Genomic DNA, 21,347 nt, shown 5'->3' with positions numbered 1-21,347 from the left:
ATTTTATAGCCAGCCTTGTATGGTAATGATGTAGGCTGCTAGCATGTTCAAACACAGTGTGGCTACACTGTAACATGAGTACAGGTTTTTGCTAACTGTAGCTGGGACCTCGCCATCAAAAATAAACTTTTTCTACTCAGCTCTTCTGTCGCCCGAGGCTGGGGACTGATGTAGTGATTTGTGCTGCTCACTGCAGCCAACAACAGAGCAGTTTCCGCGCTTACCTCTTTGCCTTGACATAATGATAGGAGTTCCTGCAATTGCAAGAACAAAAAGGCACACCTCAAGCCATTTAGCTCCGTGCCACTGCAGATATGACAGATACAAAAATAGCCTCTTAAGAAAGAAGATGGAACTGATTGAAGGCACAGCAGGTGTCAGACACCACTGCCTATGTACTGAAACTAGTACTTCTCGAGTTTCTATAGTGGGTTTTTCTCCATACTTGACTGCTTGCTAGCATGCACTTGCATGTCTATAAATGTTGGTAGATATGTGTATTTTGTGTCGTCCTCATCTCACCTAGACTGTGAGTCTCCGAGTGTCCAAGTGCAGTCTCTATGAGAGGTCAATGGCTGCTGCGATAATGCTTAACTGATGCTGGCTGTCAATAGTCATTCACCAGGAGAAAAGTGCTCCGCCTGTTCAGTAAATTACACAGTGCGACGTGAGCTGTGAGGTTCAAAACAACCTGACCCCACTGTTGTTGTGAGAAACAATAGAACAATGACTGCAATCAGCTTTTCCAGCAACCATCTGTGTCATGCTGCTGACTACAAAACACCTTTCCATTACTCCAGGGCTGCAGCTATTAGCTCACCATGCCATTGACTCCAAAGTGAGATGGAGAGGTTATTGTAATGCCACATTAGATTGTCTCTGACCCTTCTTTATCTAGTATTTTGTTTTGCTGACCTTGGCATAGGTGGGCTTTTTGAACGCTATAAAGCTTGTGAAAGTGATCATTTTTCACAATGACTTGTTTTTCTAGAGATCAACACGCTTGTGAGATGTGAGATTATACTGGAGATTATTACAATAGCTTTTTGAATATGCTTTGTGTATGTTTGAGACATGTCTTTCTCCCTTTTTTCCTTGACTCTCTGCTTCTCACGGCTTCAGCAAGAGTTCCAGGGAGCAGTATGAAAAATTGTCCACCATGCACAAGAACATGCAGAAGCTGTATGAAAGTATAGGCAGTTATTTTGCCTTTGACCCCCACTCGGTCAGTGTGGAAGAATTCTTCGGAGAACTGGCCAACTTCCGCATGCTCTTCATGGTAAGTGCAAACTTTCTGATTTTTTGCACAAACATGTTCCTTCAAAGTAGGCACATACATTGACTAACAGAAGCCACCACCCACACGTTTGTGCATACTTTTGCACACACTTACTTGCACACACTGGGTGTCAGTGAATTGAGAACAGAGGGTGTGTATTACACATGCACACATTTTCATCAAACTTCCAGGGTCCTGACAGGTGGTGAAAACTTGTGCGAAAATTACACTGCTATACTTTCATGGATGAACTTGAATAGAAAAAGGGGACGCCGATTATGTCGTGTCGCACTTCCATTAGTTTGAGGGATATACAAAAGAGAAATATCAAAATGTAAGCAGAAGAGGCTGAGGTAGTCATTAGTAATGGACCAGCTCTGAAAGCAAATTTTCCATAATGCACCTCAACAGCTTCTCAACCCTTCCTGTCAGGTAAATGCTTACAGCTTTCAAACTCTACACTGTTAGTCCATAACTCAGACTTCTTCTGCTTATAATTTTTCCTCATGTTTTCAATCGTAACAACTCCAAAGACATCACTATGGTCTTACCTCGGTTATTTTGGCAGACTTGGTACATCTTCAAAGCTAAAAAAGAAATTATGAAACTTTAATCATTACGTGAACGACGATGGTGAAATAATATCCGTCATCTGATGATCTGTCAAGATTTTCTGATGTTTCTTTAATGTTTATTCAAGATATTTGCGTTTGGTGAACAATATGTTAATAAACAGGAGAATTACTGTTATGTCTTCTGAACCTCAATTTCAGAAATGAGGCTGTCACTACCCGATCCGTACCGGAAACCCGATCGGTATCCCGCATGTGCGAAAGGTGTCTACTTCTGGTCGAAGCATTTTACGATAGTTACGGGTCAGAGTATCTGTTAAGATGTTAAGAATAACAAGTATCTCTTAAAATGTTTCCGATAATGAAACATTTAATATAATGTAGACAAAAACAAAAAAATAAAAAGATAGTTATGGATCGGGACTCCCTGATCCGTACTGCGCATGTGCAGGGGATTTCTTCTTCTTCTGTTCGTTTAATGGCAGTTTACTCCCCAGTGTACGAGGATACTGCCACCTGCTGACCGAGCGAATGAACCCTATTGTAAACTGAATTAGCGTCATTACAAACGTGTATTAAATTTGATTTAGTGATAATCGAGTGTGTTTATGCTTGTCTGTGTGGAGAGGATTGATTAGTATAGTGATGATGATGTCCGCTATCACTGTCAATTGCCAGTAAACACTTCATCTGGCTGATGAATCTTCACGTGACACATTGCTAAGTCAATATTATTAAGTCTGTAATTAGGCGCCATTCTTCTTATTTTACGGCGCTGTTGTTCAATCGGGGAACACTCTCTGTTGAGGAGAAAAGCAAAAATTTGTTTGTATACGGATTATCCATTGGTTAAATGTCCCGGTAGTCGAAAAGGAGGCAGAGCTGTTGAGAAATGCTAGGAGCTAACTGGGCGCTAACCGTATCATTCAAATATATTGAATGTCGCAACGTTGGCAAAGAGAGGAAGTGACGTAAGATTTGCGCATGCGGGGTACCGATCGGGTTTCCGGTACGGATCGGGTAGCGACAGAGGCTGATTGTTTTTTTAACACCCAATATTTAACATTTAACATGTAGATTTTTAGGAAAAAGAGGAGATAAATGTAAACTTTCTCTTCATGTCAAACGTCCTTGACTCGAGAACTGGAAGAAAGCGTCCTAAGTTAAAAAGAAAAAATAAAGCAGGTCAATCAAAGCAAGACTACTAATAAAAGAAGCACCAGCAAGCTTCATAACCTGGTAAACAGTGTCATTTACATATTTATTCTTTCACATATATGTAAATACAATAAAAATATATCTTTCCACTGATTATAAAGTATGTTTTGTCTGCAATAAAAAGTATATATATATATATATATATATATATCATATACGATATCTGAGAAATGCGATGAGAAAGGTTTGAGGTTCACTAAATGTGAAGTAGCATTTTAAATTGGATTAAGGGAAATAAAAAAACAGCCTCTGCTACTTACAGCAGTGAATAAAGGGCAAGGGAGATTAGTGTGTAAGAGGTAATATTAATGATAAGACAAACATCCTCTGTTAAGTCGTCTGTTAAACATTCATTCAAGCGTCTGTGATTTTCCACCTTGAACAGTCTAGTCATCCCTACCGGCAATGCCCCGAAAGCTCCTGGTGTCAGGATGATGACACGGTGTCCAGACGGCGCACCCTCAGTCTTCACCATCTATTAACGTGAATGGCAAGGTCCCCTTGTCTGGATCCTTTCCTCTCTTTTCTCTGATCCCCATTTGAAACCAACTTTTCATTCCCGCTGATCAAAGTGCACAACCATACAACATAACGCTCCCTTGAGGATTCCAGAGTTGCATGTCTCTAAAAGAAGCATCCACCCAGGAAAATAAATTATTCTCTCAAGCAAATAGCTGCAGATGAATATTTTATTACTGATTTAAACTTTCCTTCTATGGTTAAGGGGAGGGAAATGACTGGGATATAGTTTTGTGAAATGGGGGTTGGATTATAAGTTAATATATTCATATAACAACAATCCTTTAATCACCATATTTTTCAGATATTATTTATAGTTTTTGGCTTTTCAGCTCTGCTGACAGGAATGCTAATCTCATCTGCTCGCGGAGCACAAGAAATCAATGCTTGTTTATACTTGAATTTTATTTCTCTTACCCTGTGAAAACAACTGTGCTGGCTTCTGTTCAGCACAGTGAAAGCTTCTCCTTAGCTTTTCTTGTCAGTGAAGCAATTTTAGGGACATACCTGCATGTTATTTATCTTTGAAAACGTTGACCTGCATCAGCCACTGCTGATTTGTTCCAACTGGCAAATCAGATGAAAGCTGGGACTCTTTGTCATCCAAGTAAATTTAACTTCTTAATATGCCTGGTGTGTCTCGCACTCTTATTTCAATATTGAGACATTGCATTGTTTGACTTTCTTCCGTCTATGTTGCATTGCCTTGTGCGATGCATTCACATCACAAAGCATCTGCAGTATTAAAGAATTCCATTGCAATACAGTCACCCTAAATTGCTTTTGCTAAAAAGCTAGGGCTTAATGCACCCGACCGACATGAGGCATTTGAGTAAACGCATTGACAGACAGTCCTCACAGAACTGAATGTAACTGATAAGAGAATCCATTAACTCGATTTCCCTTCTGTTTCATTCTCTTTTTCTCCCTCACTCCTGTCCCATTCTCTCTTTTTTCCTGTGGCCAATGAATTATTATTTGATTTCAGTACATGGACTCAGTATTCCAAGAGTCCAACAATTTGTTAATTTAATGCTGCTGCCATACTCTGAAATTGAGTATGAGTGAAATGCAATCGCGGGGTCTTTATATGTAATCCTGACCAGGAGCATGGGGATGAGGATTTTTTCATTAATGAGTTATCAAAGCACAGCAGATGGGCTGGGATGAACTAACAGTGTTCCTTGTTAATTGAGTGACTTTCTAATAAGACCAAAAGACCCAAACTGGGTTCACAAAGTAGCGAGATAGAGCATCTAAGAGATTAGAGTGATGGTTTCTGTGTCTGCGTGTGGATCCGTCCACTTCTCATGATATTTCTAAAGCTCCCTAATTCCTTCACAATATGAGGAATGATCATAATCAAGCTGATGATGCTAAAGATGACGCTCTGGCAAACACTGAGCTCTACCTTCTTGCTGAATCACTGTCACATTTCCTCAGGATGCTTCAGTCATTAAATTCTTTGCACCAGATTTTAGAGGTCACCTATCAATATGGGAATACATGTATACCGCAGAGCAGAAGTCTCACAATCTGTAACCTATAACTTCTTGACGACATTTTCCCCGACATCCTGGCACACAGCGTAACAGATGGCTAATAAACACATTTGCTGCTTAAAGCCCAGGCGTTGTAGTGTTTGTAAAATTCAAATGAGATATAGCAGTGACACTCTCTGTGTGAGATCACTGGTGCGACTGAGCAGTTGGAAATACTTATTGCTCCCTCGTTGGACTGGCAAACCTGTATGCATGGGAGGGGAGCCATGCTGTGGGAGATGTATTGTGTTGTAAAGGGTCAAGGAAGAACAGCAAACACATTTCATGAATTATTGAATGAACGGACCTGGAAAGGGAAAAGTCTGCGTGGCCTTGTTGGTGGGTTGGACGTGGATGTTCCACAGCATTCAGTTTCAAGCCAAGTATAGAGAGGAGAGTACCTACGATCTCCATCGCAAACACACTGAGTGTGACACGCGCTGTCTTCATCTCATGGCCTCTGTGAGCCTCGGTGCTGCAGTGTGCTGCTTCAGTGCTGATGTTGTCAATCATACTCCAAGATGCTATTTTACAAAACCACATTTTGTTTTGTCTCTCAGTTTAAACATCCATACAGAGCACAGCCAGAACCATAAATGTAGGGTTTTACCATTTTATTTAAGGGTTATGGGGTTAAATTGTCGCTATAAAAGATAACAGTCGTGTCGGTGGATATTCAAAGGCCAGTTTTTAAGCTAAATGTATTTTCTCGAAGAGCATTTTCATTTCGTTTGTGAACAAAAACCTCCCTTGCTCAATAGAAATATCATTTTCCCACCAGCAAGATGAGTAAAAATATACTGGCTGCTGGTTTTGCTTTATTTGTTGCAACATTTGAATTTGAAAAGTCTCTGCTCAATTAAATGAGAAATTTGCTACACCTTCGCTAAAATTAGATTTGCACTTAGATTTGTGTCACAGGTGGTCAGGTAATATGATCCATCAATTTAATTTGTGCGGGCAGCAAGTCTCGGCACTTTGCAGGTAGTTTGAAGACCCGCTACAATCACAGGCCACTTCATTAGTTACACCTTGCGAGTACCTGAACTGCCATCGTTTTTCGTGGCATAGATTACAAAAGGTGCTGTAAACAAACGGCATTGTGTGACTCACATGTTCCCACACATCTCAAATATGTCTGTTGGTTTGAGATCTGGAACCAAGTGTGGACTTCCACTGTTGTAGCCCATCTGCTCCAAGGTTCACTATGCTCTTCATTCAGAGATGATCGTCTGCATGCCTTTGTGATGATGTGTGCTTATTTGTGTTACTGTTGCCCTCCTCTCACCTAGAAGCAGTTTGGGCCATTCTCCTCTGACCTCTGGCATCAACAAGACATTTTTACTGAAAAAGCTGCTGCTCACTGGATATTTTCTCTTTTCTGTACTACTCTCTGTACGCCCTAGAGGGGTTTGTGTAAGAAAATCCCAGAAGATCATCAGTTTCTGAAATAGTCAGCCCAGCCTGTCTCGTACCAGGAGCTTTGCCACATTCAAAGTCACTTCTTCAAAATAATCTTTCTTCCAGATTGAGATTCTCACTTTGAAATTAAGCAGATTGTCTTGACCATGTCTACATGTCTAAAGGCACTGAGATGCTGCCATGCGATTGGTTAATTAGATATTTGGGTTAACAAGCGGTTGAGCAGGTGTACCTTATGGAGTGGCCTTTGTGTATATAAATGATTGGAGTGTGAGCCCCAGGACTAATTTCTGTGGTATCAGGGACATTAAAAAATCAAGGTTAAAGAAAAACAAACAACAAAAAATAAAGCATTAATAGTCTGGGGACTTGCAACAAGGTAACATTCAGGTTATGGATATAGTAAGCTAGAAAAGTCATTACTCGTTTTGTATACAATGTTGCAGTAGTGTAAGACGCATCAGTAACACCGAGGTTAATGAATCTTTCTTGAGCTCTCAGTGGGATTTTTTATTTTATTTAAATTTTTAAAAAATTTAATAAATAATTAACCTCTTGTGCAACTAATTATAGTAATGAGCATCACCTAGAGACAAACGCCATGGCCAAAAATAAACATTTTCATGGTTGCTTCAAATTATATTGTTACTTGCATGTGCAAGTAATGCATGTGCTTTCATAACTTAGTCTTCAGAATTTATAAACAATATCTAAGCATTTCAAGAGGAACCCGAATTCTTGCCTTATGTGTTATATGGGTTTAAATCAGGTTGTCTGTATGAGGTGTGTTTTTGTTAAGCAGATCTCATGATGATGATGGTTTCCTCTTCTGCCAAGAAAATGAGACTTGATACAATCAGTCGCTGCCGGTGGCAAAATTGGGGTGGCCAAAGAGAATGGTAGAGTGAACACTATGAGTGAACACATGTTTGGTGCTATGGTAATTAGTCGTGCTGTTTGATTAGAGCAACATGATTATGTTGCATAATCATGTTTACAGTCAGAATTAGTTGTTTGTTTAAAATAAGTTTTGCCGACAGGATTTTTTATGCAATCTGCATAATTTACAGCAACTAATGCTGTAAGTGTCGAGATTACAGTGACAGTATCCCCAAAATGAATCTTGTCAGCAGACGATGACAAACATTTTGAACATTTTGAACTCAAATAATCTCTTATTTGAGCAAAAAAGTGTTTTATTACTAAATATATACCCATGCACTGCCTTACGAACTTCAAATAGCAACATAGTGTTCGGACTAGTTTGTCTTCTGTATCTGTTTCATTTGCACAGCTTGAATGTGATGATGATAAAATATTGGTTGAAATGTGAGTGTTTACAAATCTTTTTCAGCCACAGAAAGAAAATTTAACTTGGTCCATTTTCAAAATGCAGCTAATACTAACACCCTCCCCTATTTTTTTAAATGACTTTCTTTTATTCTATTACGACTTCATTATTACAACACCCGTTTACCCCTCTTTGTCCCTCTATCTCTCTCTTGCTCTCTCTCATTGCCCTTGTCATCTAACAAGGAGACAGTGACAATGAGGGCTCGTGTCCTTGGACATGGAGGAAAGCTCTGCTATTGACTGGCATGATGAGCTGCTTTTTCCTTGTTCCTTTCCCACAATCCCCATAATCCCTCTGTCTTAGCTGCCAACACGACACACACATCAGGACCACAGGGGCATTAGATGGGGGGCCTACTGTCGCCACTTATTATATCAGTGCACAGACGGGGCCATGCCTTCACTTACTGATGCACACACACATGCATGCACGAGGGGAACACCACAATAAGCAGGAGTGCAAAAATGGCTTTCACCATAGGCACATATGCATGTATATTAGGGCTGCCACGATTAGTCGACTAGTCACGATTACGTCGACTATCAAAATCGTCGACGACTGATTTAATAGTCGACGCGTCATTTGAAGCTTTGTAAGATCACAAAAGACGCAGGAATAAGTAGTAGGATTTAAGAGTGTAATAACGGACTGAAACAGAAGATGGCAGCACTGCATGTACAAGGATGCCAGCTGCCGTTAAACCCCGAAGAAGAAGAAGCTGTGTCCCAGAATTCATAGCGCAGCCCAGCTCAGTTTCCAGCAATGGTGGCAGCTAGTTAGTTTTAATATTACTCTTATTATTCTTTCTGGGTCACAAAATAAACGTTTAACATATTTTCAGGCGAGAATGTAGCTGTGTAAACCTCAAATATCTGCTCAGTTTATCAAGACACCACATATTTTCAAAAGCGCGCCGACGTTTTCGGAGACGTCTGTTAGCCACTAGCTCGATAGCTAGCCGGGGGCTAGGCTCACTAGAGACCGGACTCCCGGCAAATCGTCTTAAAACCCACTGCTGTCTTTCGCTACTCAGGTTAAACATGATATATAAGTCACTTAGATAACTTTAAAATGTTATTGTTTGCCTTTTTTTCAGTATTTTATTTGTTCCTGAGTAAATCGGTTTGGCTGAGATTAAAGTTATAGTTTTTACACAGCTGAATAAACGTCAAGCAGACAGCTGATTATCAGAAGTGTGAGATGCTGGAGAATTTACTCCGGTGTCCTGTTATATTTTAGATAACAAGGAGTTTATTAAACTTCACCAAAACAATCTGCAAATTTCATTAAAATTTAATAAACTATCATCTTGTCTTTATTTTTAGTTAGCACAGACCATAAACACTTAAAGCTGTAAGCTAATGATAGTTATATAAGAGCAGATGCTGCTGGTGCAATAAGCTGTACGTTTACGTCCAATGGATGATGATCTGATTAGTCGACTAATCACAAAAATAATCGGTGACTAGTCGACTATCAAAATAATCGTTTGTGGCAGCCCTAATGTATATGTATACATACAGCATAACCGTTCCCACGTGTACACCCACCTACAATGGGTCCTGTCCAGGGCTGCACCACAGACCTGAAATGAGACAACTTTTTTTTTCAAAGGTCACTTGGTTGCATCTTATTCTCTGTTGGCACAAGAACAAACTGACACATTTGTAAAGGCTGAATACGTACTGTTGATTATCTCTCTTTCTCTGACTCCTGACATTTCAGCTGGCCACGAAGTAGGCCAAAGATGATATCTTTTTCCCTCCTCAGAGACCATCACAGTTCTGCTACACTTTTTAATGTTGTGGCATGTCCATACAACCATATTGATGTATTTTTCATAACAAATGAGCTTGTGATAATAAAACTTTGTAAGTCTAGCAGCAACATAAAGCATGACAAACTGTTTTGTTTTTGTGTTTTTTCCCAGCAGTTTATCTGTAACTATCAAACTTTCCTCTGAGTAGAATTTCCTAATGACATGCTGCTGCTTCTGAACACTATACAGTAGTGAATATGCTTAAAAAAGTGGTTGTGGCAGGAGCCAAATTCTGATTTTATCTGTGTTTGTGTCTCTGCGCGTGTGTCTCATCAGGAAGCAGTGAAGGAGAACCACAAGAAAAGGGAGATGGAGGAGAAGATCAAGAGAGCCAAGCTGGCGAAGGAGAAGGCAGAGCGTGAGAAGCAGGAGCGCCAGCAGAAGAAGAAGCAGCTGATTGACATGAACAAAGGTACGCCACTTCTCCCCGTGCCGCCACCGAGCCGGAGATAGGAGAACTCGGAGGACGAGAACAGGAGGATGGAAGGGGATTTCGTGGAAATCTGCTTCACATAGATTTGAACTGAAGGAAGAGGATAGTGTGTAGGAGGAGCAGAACTTATCTTTCTTAGCTACGAAGGAATTCTATATTTATTTTGATACCTAGCACAATGTTTCCAAACAAAACAGAGGTTATGTTTACACGTTACGTCACGTTTTGTCCATGTATGTAGACAGACATATTTTTTGTTATACATATTTCACATAGTGTATGTCGTTCAGTTTTATTACCAGCTTCCATCGGGATACAAAAGAACTTGCAAGGAAATATTTGTGGGCATGTAAAGATTGAGAGCTGTGCACGACATATAGAAAAGGCTAACGCTTGTTCTCTAGACGTCCAGTATGATTGTGGTCATTTTATTAGTCCATCGGCCCATTTATCCATTGGTCTCGTCGAAGCAATGGGCTGTTTTCAGGCGGCATGTTACATTTAATGTTGCAAATAGCTAGAATTAGACTGTGTCCTCAAGCAATGCCAGTAAGCCGTGTATTGATCAATGAAAGTCACAGTTGTTCACACATGAAAAATAATAGTGACAGAGCCTGGTGCCTGTGTGTAGTTATTCCAATGACACTGAGAAGATATTTCAAGCCTGGAGGGGCTTTGTGAGCAGTCAGTGTGTTCTTTTCTTCTTCTTCATTTTTTTTCTTCTTCTTTTGCACAAATTGACTGGGATTTTCACAATTTACCAACTTCTAAATGTCAGCACCAGGCAGAGACCTCTCTGTAGCTCAGCCATATTGGGAAATGTGACAAGACAGTTCTCAGTATGCCACAAACTCTCCAAGATAATTGATGCATGCTGCATTTTCTTTTTCCTAAGCAGTGACCTCTGTGAAAGCCTCACTTTTAATAATCCAACATGTCTGAGCTGAGGGAGCCTGTCTACCCTTCTCTCTCATTCTGGCTAACCAGATGGAGAAGGATAGAGAAGTAGGTATGATATTAAATATTTCTGCCAGAGCAGATTTTGATCTCAGTTTCTGAATGCCATAATATGACTCGTATGAATAAAACATAAGGATGACATGGGCAACGTTGCCTGCGGCCTTGGAGATAGTGGGGATTGTGCACCAGTAGCACCAGCACCTGGCTCGTTGGACTCTTGCGATAACAATGACCTTTGAAATTATGAAATATACACTTTAAAATTCAAGTTGTATCAATCCTGAGCTGTGTTTTTTTCTAATGAGAAGGTTCTTACCTACACGGGCTTTAAATGTCCGTAATTAACGTCTGCATATGTGGAATGTAATCAGAGGAAGATCAATCGAATGCAGAGATTGTTAAATGTATTCTGTGAATGAGAATCTGAACTTGAGCCAGGAGCAGGTTGGAGGTTACAGCAGCTCGGTGGTTTGTGCTTCTGTTGTCTCTCAGCTTTCCTTTAAGCTGTGTGGTTTGAACACACATTGCAGGATATTTGGTGCTTTCACGTCTTACTTTTTCCCTCCATTTCTCTCCAGTTAACAGCTTCGGCTTAAGATTCTTGGCTTTTTTCTCCAATCCTGTTCTACAATCCTACATGTGCTACCGAATTAGTTATTTTCACATCACTTTTTCAGCCTGAGCGTCAGCAGTGTTCCCAGCGATGGATCGTTTAATACCTTTCACCTTTAATTAATTATGTCTGAAAATAATTTAGTATTTTTGAAGGTTGAAAGGCTAGAATTATTATAGTCTTTATTGTATACTAAATTTGTTTGTAGGCTAAATAGATAGATGGAAGAGAGAGAGAGACAATGAGATCAAATATAAATAAATTTAGATTGCAAATCCATTAACATAAGCAGCTAGAGTAAACATATGGCTGCTGTATTATGAGAATTATGCTCAGGTCATTGTCTTATCTGTTTTATGGATTTACAGATTTTCTCATTTTATTGCTTAAAAGAGTCTTTGATGGATCATAGTATTCAGTTTAATGCCATTTCAAGAGGCTATTTTTGAGAAGGGATAGATTTGATGTCATTTCACAAATTGCAACCTAATCCTCTTCGCTTGCAAATGATTAAGAACGAAATACATATTTAATGGGAGTTTAATTCATTTAGCTTGTGCCAGGATGGCACCGGGGTGGGGGAGGGTTGACGGACAAATGCAGTAGGACAATCATTTCCCCCTCCCTCCCCGAAAAATCCCATTTCCTAGTTGATAAAACTTGCGATTATGCTCTCTCTACGTTCAGTGACACGCACACTTCGTCAACAAGCGTGATTGATAGATGAGACAAGCGCTGAACACGTTTTCTTTGTGAAGTATTAGAAATCCTAATGTAGGAAATTGCTTATGAAATCATTACCCAGTCACCCCATTTGTTTTAATTTGCTCTAAGTGGATTTCCATATTCTCTTCAACTGACCAGATGTTCAGCATTTACTAAATCACTTTACTTCACTGGAAATAACTGTTGAACACTGTAGAATAAATCCAAACGAATGCTTCTGTCTGAAACACGAGAAGATGGTTCAGCGCAGCGGGATCGTTTTTATTGCAGCATATGAAACAATGTCACAAACAGCATGCTGAGTGTGTCAAGTGCCCAAGCATGGTAGAGCATCTGGACTTTACTTCTCTAAGGCATTTGTGAAGAGTAGCAGACCCCTTTGGCCGCTTGCTCGGCTGGCATCTCTGAGGTCAGTGCCCCCGTCTGGGGCAAGTGTCTGAACCCACATGTCAACTGTATACCCCAGTCAAATTCACTAAGCTTTGAACAGAGCCGGGAAGCACACATGCTTCTTTGAGCCCGATTCAGCTTGGCATAAGGCACATAAAAGGAAGTAAACACCAGAAAAAACAGAAAAAAATAATAAGTCAAACATTTTATTTAGTCCATGAAAAATTTGTTTTCTTTTTTTGTCTATTTTTCTCAGAAAAAGATACAAAACTAATCTCGGTTTCTGCTGCTCTGTGTTCACGTTCCCTTCGCATGAACATCTAAAAATACACCATCAACCTGAAGAATATAAAGCTTTAAAGCATATTGGTTATGAAGTTCACATTACCTTTTATGAGTGTACCAACTGCCTGCTAACTCAGTTTGAAACACAATGAAATGTTATCCAACTTTATTACTTTACTAATTGCGGATCTCAAAAGAAAAATATTTGAACGGAAAACTATATTTCAGTAAAATCAGTTCTTATAATTGTACTACAGGGTATTCCTAAAACCCTAAAACTAAACGCAGCGGCTGCACAGATGCTGTTTTTATGATCATGTTTTACTTGCAAAGGGATCATTTTTTTAGAGACAGAATTCGAGCCCACCCAGCGTCGGTCCACTGCAACAGCTGGCAGACACACTGACAGAATGTGGATCCATACATTTGGTCGCTCACTGGGATTTTTACAGCAGATAAATATGTTTAGGCAAAATGTTTGTGTTTGTGACGACACATAGTCTATTCATCTTCATATTTTTTCACAAAACATCTGGTTGAGGTTGACTATGTGACATTTTCTCTCAGTGTTTTTAAAAATCCCAGAGCCAAGGTTCAAACCAACAGACGTTAAGCAAAATTTCCAATAATTCAATTCAATTCAATTTTATTTATATAGCGCCAAATCACAACAAAAGTCGCCTCAAGGCGCTTCATAGATACAGAGAAAAACCCAACAATCATATGACCCCCTATGAGCAGCACTTTGGCGACAGTGGGAAGGAAAAACTCCCTTTTAACAGGAAGAAACCTCCAGCAGAACCAGGCTCAGGGAGGGGCGGGGCCATCTGCTGTGATTGGTTGGGGTGAGAGAAGGAAGACAGGATAAAGACATGCTGTGGAAGAGAGACAGAGATTAATAACAGATATGATTCAATGCAGAGAGGTCTGTTAACACATAGTGAGCGAGAAAGGTGACTGGAAAGGAAAAACTCAATGCATCATGGGAATCCCCCGGCAGCCTACGTCTATTGCAGCATAACTAAGGGAGGATTCAGGGTCACCTGGTCCAGCCCTAACTATATGCTTTAGCAAAAAGGAAAGTTTGAAGCCTAATCTTAAAAGTAGAGATAGTGTCTGTCTCCCGAATCCAAACTGGAAGCTGGTTCCACAGAAGAGGGGCCTGAAAACTGAAGGCTCTGCCTCCCATTCTACTTTTAAATACTCTAGGAACAACAAGTAGGCCTGCAGAGCGGGAGCGAAGTGCTCTAATAGGGTGATATGGTACTACAAGGTCATTAAGATAAGATGGGGCCTGATTATTTAAGACCTTGTATGTGAGGCCTGCTGTGTAAAATATCGCTTGTTGTTCATTTTAATGTAATTGCAATTATGTAATTATTACGTGTTCTTTATTCTACAGTTTCTATTTATCCAACCTCATTATCTTGTATATAAGGAGTATATGCAATGTATATAAGATAAATGAGCTTAGTTAGGTTAGATTAGGTTCGGTTAGACACAGTATAACATTTAAATGTGCAATCAAGATGACATACATGTAACTTTACACGTACATTAGAATGTACTGGAATGTGAATCAAATTTACCCTCTTATGAACATGTTGTCATAATAGTGCTTGTAAAGTTTTGGTTTTTTTTTTAGCAAAGAATTTATTTTCTGAAGAGCAAGTGTCAATTATTGTGGCATGCTAAATTAAAATTACATATTTCTCTGCAGCTGGTTGGCTGGTTGTGGCCGGCAGAGCGCTGTCAGGAATGACAGCAGTAGAGATGTAGATTGATGGTTTTGTGTGACACTGACAGCTGCCGGTAGGCCAGTGCATACTTGCTTTGCAGCCATGCCAGCCAGGTGATCATAGACAGGGATTGACAAGCAGCAGTGAGTTGGACAGGTTGGCTGTCTAGGTATGCATGTGGCTCCACAGCACAGCAGACATGGCAAACAATATTACCAGGGGAGATAGCTTATAGAGACACAGAGGTCAAAACCCAGAAAAAAATATACTTCTGAGACATATTCTCTCTTTTCCTCACCTTAGCTTAGAAAATGAAGCCAGTTTTAGAGCACTGAAACTGACCTTCTTGTTTGATATATAATATGACGAGCAAGAATAGACCTTTCAGAATTCAACAGTGATATATAAAACCACTCGTCTGAGTTTACTACCTGTTTTTCCACAAAAAAAGAATATCTTCGAAAGACCATCCGTGCCTTCTTTGTCTAGTTATAGATTTGTGATTTCTGAAATGTGAAATCTCTTGCTACATTTGCATGTGGATGTAAGTGCAGTGTAATGCCAAACTTTGAACAAATTGCTTTTTCTTTGTCCTTGCGTGTAAGCTGTCTCAATTTAGAGTGCAAAAAGTGCAAGCCATCATCTGAAACTTCTGCATATGGACCGGTGAATTCTGCTATTACCCTGAAAGACAGGAACAAGGGCACCAGGATTATCTGCTGTCATAGACCTATTCTAATAAATTACAGCATGTTAGATTGTGCTGTATCTCCGGGAAGAATCGGGATCTGCCTCAAGGAGATGATGGCACAGAGATTATAGAGGACTGCGTTTCAGTGCTCTCGGCCCAAACAGAATAAACTGAAATATGTAGGGGGGGAAAAAAGGCATGCAAGGATTAAATACACTTTGTTGAAAAATGCCATTTTGCAAATGAAAGTAATACAATGAAATAGTCATCCACTAAATTCCCCGATTTTGATATTTCCAGTATGTCTCTAAAATTAAACGTCAGCATACTGAAGTGACCCTCATGCTTTATGGGGAAGCTTTTAGTATTTCATGATAAATACCCCACTCATTAGCAATTAAAGGCAGCAAGGGAATCGTTTTTATCTGTCTGCATTTTGCATCACTTTTTCAAGGTGAACTGGAGTTTTTTCTGATATTCTTTAGTATTAGGAGAAATGCAAACAAAAACAAAAAGTGTGTTATTTATGTAATTTTAGGAAGTAAGAAGCTCATCTCTAATCACTGTCATTTCTGACTTTGTTTCCTCCTTCCTTCTGTACCCATTGCTTTCAGAAAAATCTTCTTCTGCTTGGTGAAATCAGCTCCGGCACAGTTGAATCTCATTAATTTGTGGGTGGTTCAAGTGTCTGATCACTTCCCCTCCCAGATCTGGACCTCACCAGTCACTTTACAGTCAATCAAACCTAATTACCCTCACTACAAAGACCGTCAAATCCATTTAGCTTCCCCAGGCAGCACCGCCTTTCACTGATGTGAACAGCCCATGTGGGGTTTGGTTCAGATGTTATCTTGATCTGGATTCCAAAACTGCATCCACTATCCAAATATGCCACTCATCAAAAATAAAGACTCTGTGCAGGATGGATGAAATCCACAATCGTTAGAGCAGCTCAGTATTCTTCCACTGGCTATTTGGCAATGCATTAATCTTACCTGATCTTTTAACTGACCCTGGTTTTTCGGGGCGAGGTTTTTATAAACACATTTTTACTTTTTTACCATTCAGCCAAGATTCCATTGATTCTACTTTACGTTAGAAACTCCCATCAGAACCTGTCATGTTGATGTAGCACCAATACTTTATATTTCTTGTCCATGTTTCCGAAAAGCACAGTCAAAGTCGGCATTGTTCACTTGTTTATGTTTTAGAGATTTGAGGTTTAAACCAAACCGCAGTACACCTCCTCCATCATTGCTGCAGATAGCATTGCACAATGAAACACCATTCCCTCTCAAGGACCCAGCCTTGAGACACTAAAATGTTAAGCCGAAATCTTTGCATGGACTTCTTCACAAGCACTAGGCCAGCTGAATGTTTGTAAAGATAATGACCTAAGAGTTATACGCACTGCGGCTTTTCACAATAGCTAAACAGCAGCTTTTTGCTGATGAGTAGACAATGACACAAGAAAAATGTTGCATGAGGTAAAACAGAAACAGTACTGAAAATAAACGTGTCCCCACCAAGACCACAGAGTGGGATCACTTAACAGGGAAAGTTTGGTTTATATTTTTGGACCTTATTGTATATGGCCTGCTGTGAGGTCACTTCAAAAAATTCATGTGGGTCAGTCGCTACCATAATGTTGTTAAATTAAGCAGAACCTCATTAATGGAAAAAGGGCAATAGTGGTCTTCTCTGATGTGAGGACAGGCATGGCCCTGCTGGCACCCTGACACGATGACCCCATGTGGCTCATCTAAACTGTGTCATCTTAACATCTGTCAGTGCTGGGTTGGAGCTGTTGTTTGTGTGTTGGTGTTACTGGCCGAACTAGCCAAAAGCAATGGATAGATGGTGATAGCAGTATGCTAACTTGGGTGGCCTGCAGGCAGTAGAAGCAAATGATAGCAGAGGAAACAGAGTGTGGTGATGACTATGTTGAAAGCATTTCTCTTCCCCCCCTTCCCATTTCCCAGCGTCCCCTCCCTACTGTTTCTCACTTGGGGCCTAGCAGCATCCATCCAGATGGAGGGTTTATTTTTGTTTTTGTTTGTTTACTTATTCATGCATCCAGCTATTCGGGGCATCGCTAGGGCTTTCGTTCCACCGCAGAATGCAAATCGCCACGGCGGCTAATCCACTTTCATCTCTCCCTTGTCGACATCCAACTTCTTTGCACGTTTCCTCCAGTCTCTCGTAGTCAGGGCAGTCATCCTTTCAGTGTGTGAGATCAAGCCTGCAGTGACCAGGCCAGCCTACCAATACTTCTCTGTACTTTATGCATGTCAGCACAATGCACCATTCACCTTCCACCCACCTTTATTACTGCGAGACGTTTTTCTGGATCTGAGTGTCTTCCTTGCTTACTTTCCCCTGACCCTGGCGCCAAACTGGACCTCACAGCACAAGTTAAGTAGTAGCAAGTAGTGGCATTCCTTCTGGAATGGAGAGTTGTGGGAGCATCCCTAATTGAGTTAGAGAGGACATGAGTGGCTTTGCTCATTTAGTTGTTACAGTAAAACAGTCCAGACCAATCAGCAGGCAAATTCTTCTTTTGCATTAGCCAGTTTGCCCTTCAATTCCCATTCGTCCTCCTTTCTTTTTTCATTCTTCATTCAAGTGGAACTAGGAAGCTTGCACACACTTATTAAAGACTACGGCCATTCTGAAAAGTTTCTCGGATTATTGTGCCAAAGCTTTTGTCATGGGCAGCGATGCTGCAGGGATACGGTAACAAAAAAGGGTCAAAACAAAAAGAAAGACATCTAACAGGTGCACGATTCCTCTCCTTCGGGCGTTCTCTGCAGCAGTAATGCTCTTTGTCTGCCCTCTGCTGTGGCAGAAGGGCAGGTGGGTGAGTAAAAGGGGTTACTGTGCTCAAAGCTAGCTAGTTAGAGAGCAGGCAGCAGGGCAGTGAGAGGAAGGCGGTGTTGACTAATGCAGGTGGTTGTGTATATCTAGCTGGCCGAGCCTGAATTCAGGTGTGAAAATAACACAAAACCAGGTGCATGCATGTGAGACTGGAGAGATGAGATTAAAAGAAAGTGTGGTTGTTGCCTCTCCACCTGGCCATAAAGCAGAAACCCACCCCCCCTCCACCGAGGCCTTTGTTTCACGGCTAATGGTCCAGGTTAATTGCACAGGTGACTTTCTGTGGGGGAACAGATGGGCTCAAATGTGTTCAAAAACAATCCCAGCAAGCAGAAAAAACTAAGAATGAGTTGTTCCTCTCCTCTTTATTCTTCCTTTCCCTTCTAATCTTGTCTACTAAAGTCATGAAGGGTGACTGCAGTGAGGTTAAACTCTCACTGTGTTCTTCTCTCACAGTGGGTTCAATTCATCAAGCACGAGGCCGGTAAGCTCTCATTAGATCTCATTACAGTGCAAATGAGCCTCAGGAATTTGCTAGTGGAAGGATAGTGGATAGTAGTGGATAATAGACAGCTCTCCTATGCCTTATGTTGAGAGACTTTGATTAGAGCAAAGTATTTTAAGTGAATAGAAATTTAGAGGATAGTGGAAAAAAAATAAGATTGATTGAAATAAATCTACATAAATAGCTTTTTTTGTTTTAGCTGACCAACCTGTCGTACTGGTGCTAGCACTTTGAGTCATGGCATACGGGATATCATAATTTGCCATTATATTAGAAATCCATACTTGAAGCCAGAAGCTTTTTAGGATTCTGAGAATTATTTGTCTCTTTTCCCCTCGATGAATCATGAAGGCAGCATGTGAGCCATCAGAAATTGATTTCTCAATTGATCCACTGTGGTTTTTCTCCCCAGAAAAAAAACATGCAGGGGGTGACAGATAGCAAATTGAATTTATGAACAGGCATTGTTGACACTCCTGTGTAATTATAGCAGTGCCATGCCTTTGGTGCATGGTACATGTTTCTCTTTTTTCTTTTTTGTTTCGAATAATTATGCTTCGTCACATTTTCAAGGTGACAGCTGCTCTTTTACATTGCAGTGCATATTTTGAGTGTTGTAGATGACTGATTCTAATTGGCCCAAGTTAAAAATAGATGTTGTTTTTTTGTTTAGTTTGTGTACATTATGTAAGCTTTTTAGTTCTAATTGGTCATTGACTGACAAGTGTTTTGAAGGAGGCGTCAGTGATGCATCGGATTTCTGCAAAACTTGCAAGAACCATATCTCAGTTAATTCATCGTGAGCATCCACGTCTGAGTCTTTCTCCCTCTTCCTACCTTTACATTCCTCATGCTGCGTTTGTTAGTAGAACATATATTTGCTTGTGGCTATACTAATCTGCAATAAACATATTTATTTAGCTACTAAACAAACGTGAAACAGGAATTTGTATCACATGAAATGTGAGTCCAGGCTGCAGTATATGTTTTAATTCAATTCAATTCAATTTTATTTATATAGCGCCAAATCACAACAAAAGTCGCCTCAAGGCGCTTCATAGATACAGAGAAAAACCCAACAATCATATGACCCCCTATGAGCAGCACTTTGGCGACAGTGGGAAGGAAAAACTCCCTTTTAACAGGAAGAAACCTCCAACAGAACCAGGCTCAGGGAGGGGCGGGGCCATCTGCTGTGATTGGTTGGGGTGAGAGAAGGAAGACAGGATAAAGACATGCTGTGGAAGAGAGACAGAGGTTAATAACAGATATGATTCAATGCAGAGAGGTCTATTAACACATAGTGAGTGAGAAAGGTGACTGGAAAGGAAAAACTCAATGCATCATGGGAATCCCCCGGCAGCCTACGTCTATTGCAGCATAACTAAGGGAGGATTCAGGGTCACCTGGTCCAGCCCTAACTATATGCTTTAGCAAAAAGGAAAGTTTTAGTAGTGATTAAAAGTAAAAAAAAATACCTATCCACAAAGTTTTCAAGAAGGCTTTCACACCCTCGTGTCTTGCCTTGCTCCACTAGTCCATGTCAATAATCCCACCCCACCTCTTTACTTTGGTTCCCAGTGCTGCCTTCTGTGGGCGGACTTTGACTGTGTGTTCTTCCTGATCCTTCTTAATTCTTTCATTTGTTATCTTATGCTTACATAATAGTACATAATCAAGGATACGCTTGCAGTATCTCTGCTCATCCTTCTCCCATCCCTCCCCTACCTCCCTTTACTATTATCAAAGTTAAAGTGCCCCTGGGATTGGTGAATGATACTTGTCTTACTGAAGGTACTTTTTTCTTAGTGAAATAATAATCTTACAAGTTTAGTTTTTATCCCAATCCTTCTGACACCGCATTGCTCTTTCTATCCCTCTTAATTATAAAACGTGATAGTGCTACTTGTAAATATAAGAGCCAATCCCTAGAACTCAGTTACAGTTGGCTCAGCTTCTGGGGCCAGGTACTACCTGATATCCAGGTGAAGTGAGGTAAGCAGGATCAAAGAAAATAAATGGAAACAGTAGATCATCTCTATCTGGGAGGTAAAGCTTCATAGCTTTGGTTGTGATCTTAAAGATTTAACTCTTTAAGAAAATACCTAAAAGTGCAAAAGCTGCCACCATGTCCCACACTTCCAGAAGCTTTAATAAGATCATTAAGGACCTCGGGGCTGTCTGTTAAGGTGTCCGCATAGGTGTTTCATCACTGGAAGGGTTTGTCAATGTCTTGGGTCTTAGCCCATCTTAACCCATTTAGAAAGCAATTTCCTGTGAGCAGGGGGGATCTTTCCTCTTGAGAAAGATCTGTGGGCATAAAAGGTTAGCGTTTCTGTAATTCCACACCATGCAGTGTACCAGAGCTGCTAATGAGAAGCAGATGAATATTTGCCTTAGGTTT

At 40.4% G+C, this 21,347-nt stretch overlaps 1 protein-coding gene across 5 annotated transcripts in view; it reads left to right on the top strand.

The window, feature by feature from the left end:
- The window catches only part of diaph2 (diaphanous-related formin 2), a 405,324-nt gene that overhangs the window by 329,951 nt on the left and 54,026 nt on the right, over positions 1-21,347 (top strand). For all 5 annotated transcript variants that reach the window (XM_087851703.1, XM_087851702.1, XM_087851696.1 and 2 more), the window contains 2 exons: positions 1,115-1,279; positions 10,001-10,136. In XM_087851703.1, the coding sequence (XP_087707829.1) occupies positions 1,115-1,279; positions 10,001-10,136 (301 nt within the window). The remainder of the gene's footprint in view (positions 1-1,114; positions 1,280-10,000; positions 10,137-21,347) is intronic.

The sequence above is a fragment of the Neolamprologus brichardi genome, chromosome 2 (genome assembly GCF_056152115.1).
Source record: "Neolamprologus brichardi isolate AB-2024 chromosome 2, ASM5615211v1, whole genome shotgun sequence".
In the NCBI taxonomy this organism is placed as follows: Eukaryota; Metazoa; Chordata; class Actinopteri; order Cichliformes; family Cichlidae; genus Neolamprologus; species Neolamprologus brichardi.
This window is presented reverse-complemented; position numbering and strand designations above follow the sequence as displayed.